We start from the raw sequence: 5,000 nt of genomic DNA on the forward strand, positions 1-5,000 counted from the left end.
CCCTCTCCCTCTCCCTCTCCCTCTCCCTCTCCCTCTCCCTCTCCCTCTCCCTCTCCCTCTCCCTCCTCCCTCTCCCTCTCCCTCTCTCTCTCCCTACTTCTCCCCCTCCCTCTCTCCCTCCTTCTCCCTCTCCCTCTCTCTCTCTCCCTCCTTCTCCCTCTCCCTCTCTCTCTCCCTCCTTCTCCCTCTCCCTCTCCCTCTCCCTCCTTCTCCCTCTCCCTCTCCCTCCTTCTCCCTCTCCCTCTCCCTCTCCCTCTCCCTCTCCCTCTCCCTCCTTCTCCCTCTCCCTCTCCCTCCTTCTCCCTCTCCCTCTTCCTCTTCTCCTTTTCTTCTTTTTTTCTCTCTTTCCTTCCCGTCCGTCTTGGAAACCCGCGTCGACGGGGCTCTTCGCTGACGAGTCCGCAGTAATGGAAGCCGTGATCTCATTATTGACTCCGAGTCGATTTATGGGCTGACCTGGAGTTTCACAGCGTCCCTCCTTTCTTCCCTCCTTCCCTTCTTCTCTCGCTTCCCTCCTTCCCTTCTCTCGCTTCCCTCCTTCCCTTCTCTCGCTTCCTCCATTCACCTCCCATTCTTCCCTCCTTTCCTTCCTCCTTCCCTTCCATCCTCTCTTCTCTCCTTTCACCCATCCTTTCCTCCTACCCACCTCTCACTCTTACCTTCCTTCATTACCACCTCCCTCCCTCCCTCCCTCCCACCGTCCCTCCTTCCCTCCCTCCCTCCCTCCCTCCCGCCGTCCCTCCTTCCCTCCCTCCCACCCTCCTTCCCTCTCTTCCCTCCTTCCCTCTCTTCCTTCTCTTCCCTCCTTCCCTCCCTTCCTCCCTCCCTCTTTCCCTTCCTCCCTCCTTCCTTCCCTTCCTCTCTCCTTCCCTTTCTCCCTCCCTCCCTCCCCCTCCCTTCTTCCCTTCCTTTCTCTCTCCCTCCATCCCTACCTCCCTCCCTTCCTCCCTCCCTCCCTCCTTCCCTCCCTCCTTCCCTCCCTCCTTCGCTCCCTCCCATCCTCCTTCCATCCTCCCCCCCTCCCTTCCTACCTCCTTCCCTCCTTCCTTCCTTCCTTCCCTTCCTCCTCTTCCTCCTTCCCTCCCTTCCTCTTTCCCTCCGTCCCTTCCTCCCTCCCCCTCCTTCGCTCCCTCCCTCCCTCCCTCCCTCCCTGCCTTCTTTCTTTCGTGTCCTCCATCCTCTTCCTTCCTCTTTCCCTGACTCTACTCGTTTCCACTCTCTCATCCTATTTCCCCCACCCTCCTCCCACTTTCCCCTCTCCCTCTTTCCATCTCTCTCTCCTTTCCCTTTGTGCCTTCTCCCTCACTCCCTTCCTCCCTTCCTTTCTCTCCTTCACCATCTTTTCTCCTTACCTTTTCCCTCCTGTTGCATTCCATTCTCATGTCCTCTCCTCCCTCCCTCCCTTGTCTCTACCCTTTAACCCTCTCCGTCATCTTTTCCTCTACCTCTCGCCTTTACCTCCCCTCTACTTCCTCTTTCGCTTCTTTTCCCCTCCATCTCCTCTCCCCCTTTCCCCTTTACTACCCCTCTTCTGCTCCTCCCCCTCCTCCCCCCCCTCCTTCCCTCTCCTCTCCTTCCCCTTCCTTACCCCACCTTCCCCCTCCTCTCCTCTCCTTCCCTCTCCTCTCCTTCCCCTTCCTTACCCCACCTTCCCCCTCCTCCCCCCCTCCTTCCCTCTCCTCTCCTTCCCCTTCCTTACCCCACCTTCCCCCTCCCCCCCCTCCTTCCCTCTCCTCTCCTTCCCCTTCCTTACCCCACCTTCCCCCTCCTCCCCCCCCCTCCTTCCCTCTCCTCTCCTTCCCCTTCCTTACCCCACCTTCCCCCTCCTCCCCCCCCTCCTTCCCTCTCCTCTCCTTCCCCTTCCTTACCCCACCTTCCCCCTCCCCCCCCCTCCTTCCCTCTCCTCTCCTTCCCCTTCCTTACCCCACCTTCCCCCTCCTCCCCCCCCTCCTTCCCTCTCCTCTCCTTCCCCTTCCTTACCCCACCTCCCCCCTCCCCCCCCCCTCCTTCCCTCTCCTCTCCTTCCCTCTCCTCTCCTTCCCCTTCCTTACCCCACCTTCCTCCCCCTCCTTCCCTCTCCTCTCCTTCCCCTTCCTTACCCCACCTTCCCCCTCCTCCTGCCCCCCTTCCCCCTCTACCCCTCCCATTGAGCCGGCGTGGCTGGCGGTGCTGCGATGGCGGCTGATGATCCCGTCGGGCTTTTCTGAAAAAAAAAAAAAAGGACGAAGAAAGGAAAGCGGCCGAGTTGTTGCGTTTAATTGTGATTAGAGTTTGATGATTGATCGGAGGCGGTGATGATTGGTGATGATGAGAAGCAACATATCTACGTAGAGGATGAGAGGTGAAGGGCCGGGCTACAGGGTGGGAGGAGACTTGGTGTATTTTCGTCCGTATAATGGTGGGGATAATGGTCATTGGGATTTGTCGACGTTGTTTACAGTTTGGCAACAAAGGCAATTGGGAAGAAAGGAAGGAAGGGTGGCGGTTGTTTTCACTGGAGGATGATAGCAGTGCTTATAAAGATAATGATGCTGGTGATACTGAAAACATCAGTTACAGTTTCAAATAGACAGTTGTTTGCCATAGTCTTTAGCGGGTTTGTCATTTTAATGCCTCTCTCTAACATCATACATGTAAAGATTTAGCAGTGTCCGGAAAGGCACTTCGCGGGCACCAGAAAAGAGCGTTTTGACAAAGGCTCGATCAATGTCCAGAGTAAACACGTCGACCTCGGCCTGTCTGTGCTACATCACCCCCTGCACCTCGGCAATAGCGGCGGCGCCATCGATGGGGAGGCTTTGTTCAATTTGTGTGGCCGTTAGTGGCACGGGATATCTGGCCTGGGCACACGTTTACCAAGCCTAGTCACTGTCACTTCCCGGAAGCCACGAGCGACACAAGTGATATTGGCCTCGTGTTGATAGTTTCTAACCTTGTAAGTAAAGTGGAGTGGCTGTTGTAGGCAGAAGATGCAGAATCACACTGAGATGGCTACGCTCGTGAGAGTAAAAGCAACGCTTCTAACACTGATTGAGGGTTTGAGATTTCTCCGAGGGACAGGAGATGATGTCTCACACAGATGGTAAAGAGGGACAATAGAACTATTACGTTCTCTCGAATACCGGTCTGTATGCATCCGACCACACCATGGCGAGAGCATTACGAGCATCGTGTCAGCATTTGAGGGCCGGGGTCTAGCATCGTTCAGTGCTTTTGATGCAACCGCCCGTGACGTAGCACGAGGCGACGAGCACAGCGTCGGCACACGAAGGCACAGCAGCCCGTCCGTCGTCCTCTAGGAGGAGAGAGGGGGAGAACAAACAGAAGGAGATCAGAAGGGAATGGAAGAGGAAGCGTGGGGAAGGAAAGGGAAAGTAAGGTAGGAGGGAGGGAGGGAGTTGATATGTGTGTAGAGGTAGTAATAGATAAGTAAATATATATATTGACAGAGGAGATGGAGAAAGTAGAGGGAGAGGGGAAAGGGACAAAAATGGTTTGGCATCGCAGGTACTTGGAACAGGACGGCAGGCAGGCTGACAGCCAATGAGCTGCCTGACGTCGCTGGCTGTCATGCGGGCAGGGGAGGACAGGAGGGGTCGGGGCCGGGGCGGCGTGGATTACGGGCTGAGCCGCCTGAGGATGAGTTATCGCTCGGGGTGTCCTCGAGTGAGCGCCTCGGCTCCTTGCGGCTCCCTCGGCCTCGTGCGCGAGAGTTTGCTGACGAGGAACAGGAAGGAATAAAGCGTGTCCTAGTACAGTATGTTCGTTCTCTATATACTTTTGGACAACTGCAACAAGCGCCTCTTCCTTATATTAATTGTGTTTTTCTCTCTCTTCTTCCACAGCCCTACATAGAAGAAATATTTACGCATTTACGTGGGGATCTTTTTGACAAATTCGTCGAAAGGTGAGTATGAGTGCTCTGCGTTGGGGCTGGACGCCCTCCCTCTTATTACGTTGGGTATTGATTTCCTGTAATATCCAGACCTGTTATTTGTTTCCCTTAAAGTGGGTTAGTTATATCAATTCCAGGCAGAGGAGCTGCATAAGCCCAGGGAACGGACACAAACACGCCCACGTACACATATGCTCACACCTCCCCTGATATGCGCGCGCGCGCGCACACACACACACACACACACACACACACACACACACACACACACACACACACACACACACACACACACACACACACACACACACACACACACACACACACACACAACTCTCTCCCTCTTTCTCTTTCTCTTTCTCTTTTTCTCTCTTTCTCCCTCCTCCCCTTTCTCTTCTTCTCTTCCTCTCTCTCTCCTTCCCTCCCTCCCCCCTTCCTTCCTTCCTTCCTTCCTTCCTTCCTCCTCACTCTTGCCCTCTCTCTTTCTCTCTCTATTTCTCTCTCTCTACACCCAACCCATTTCTCTTTACCTACACAACCGCACTAATCTAATGCGTATACATGTTTATTTTATTTTATGTAAACGATATCTTATTCATCTTACAGAAGTAAGTCTGTGTTATGGTAGCAGTAGTTTCCCCATATTTACTTTGGCAACTATATTCTGCGATGGACACAGATACCTACATTTTCTAGGCTACATGGGCTATTTACGAGAGAGAAGAGAAAGAAAGAATGAAAGAAAGAAAGAAAGAAAGAAAGAAAGAAAGAAAGAAAGAAAGAAAGAAAGAAAGAAAGAAAGAAAGAAAGAAAGAAAGAGAAAGATCGAGAAGCCCGATGAGAGAAGAGAGGAAGGAGAGAGAGAGAGAGAAAGGAAGCGAGAGGGAGAGTAGAGAGGGAGAGCCTCTTCCCTCCCCTTGACCACACCCTCCTCGCCTCGGAGCGCCTCGCGTGTACACAGGGCAGGAATCCTGGGACTTAAAGTCTCCCTTCGCAGCAGCCTCGCCTTCCTTCGCGGCGGAGATGTCGTTGTCCTCTCTACCTGGAGCAGAAGAGGAGGCGACGGGAGGCGGCGGCGGGGTCGACACATGGGGACGAGGCGGGG

The 5,000-nt window shown here is 54.4% G+C and overlaps 1 protein-coding gene across 1 annotated transcript in view; it reads left to right on the forward strand.

Annotated features, from left to right (window-relative positions):
- The window catches only part of LOC122251215 (G protein-coupled receptor kinase 1-like), a 91,265-nt gene that overhangs the window by 55,805 nt on the left and 30,460 nt on the right, over nucleotides 1-5,000 (forward strand). Inside the window, exon 4 of the mRNA XM_086552518.1 lies at nucleotides 3,846-3,907. Coding sequence (XP_086408644.1) covers nucleotides 3,846-3,907 — 62 coding nt within the window. The remainder of the gene's footprint in view (nucleotides 1-3,845; nucleotides 3,908-5,000) is intronic.

The sequence above is a fragment of the Penaeus japonicus genome, unplaced genomic scaffold, assembly GCF_977035675.1.
Source record: "Penaeus japonicus unplaced genomic scaffold, GWHDUDI00000001_assembly GWHDUDI00000027, whole genome shotgun sequence".
NCBI lineage: Eukaryota > Metazoa > Arthropoda > Malacostraca > Decapoda > Penaeidae > Penaeus > Penaeus japonicus.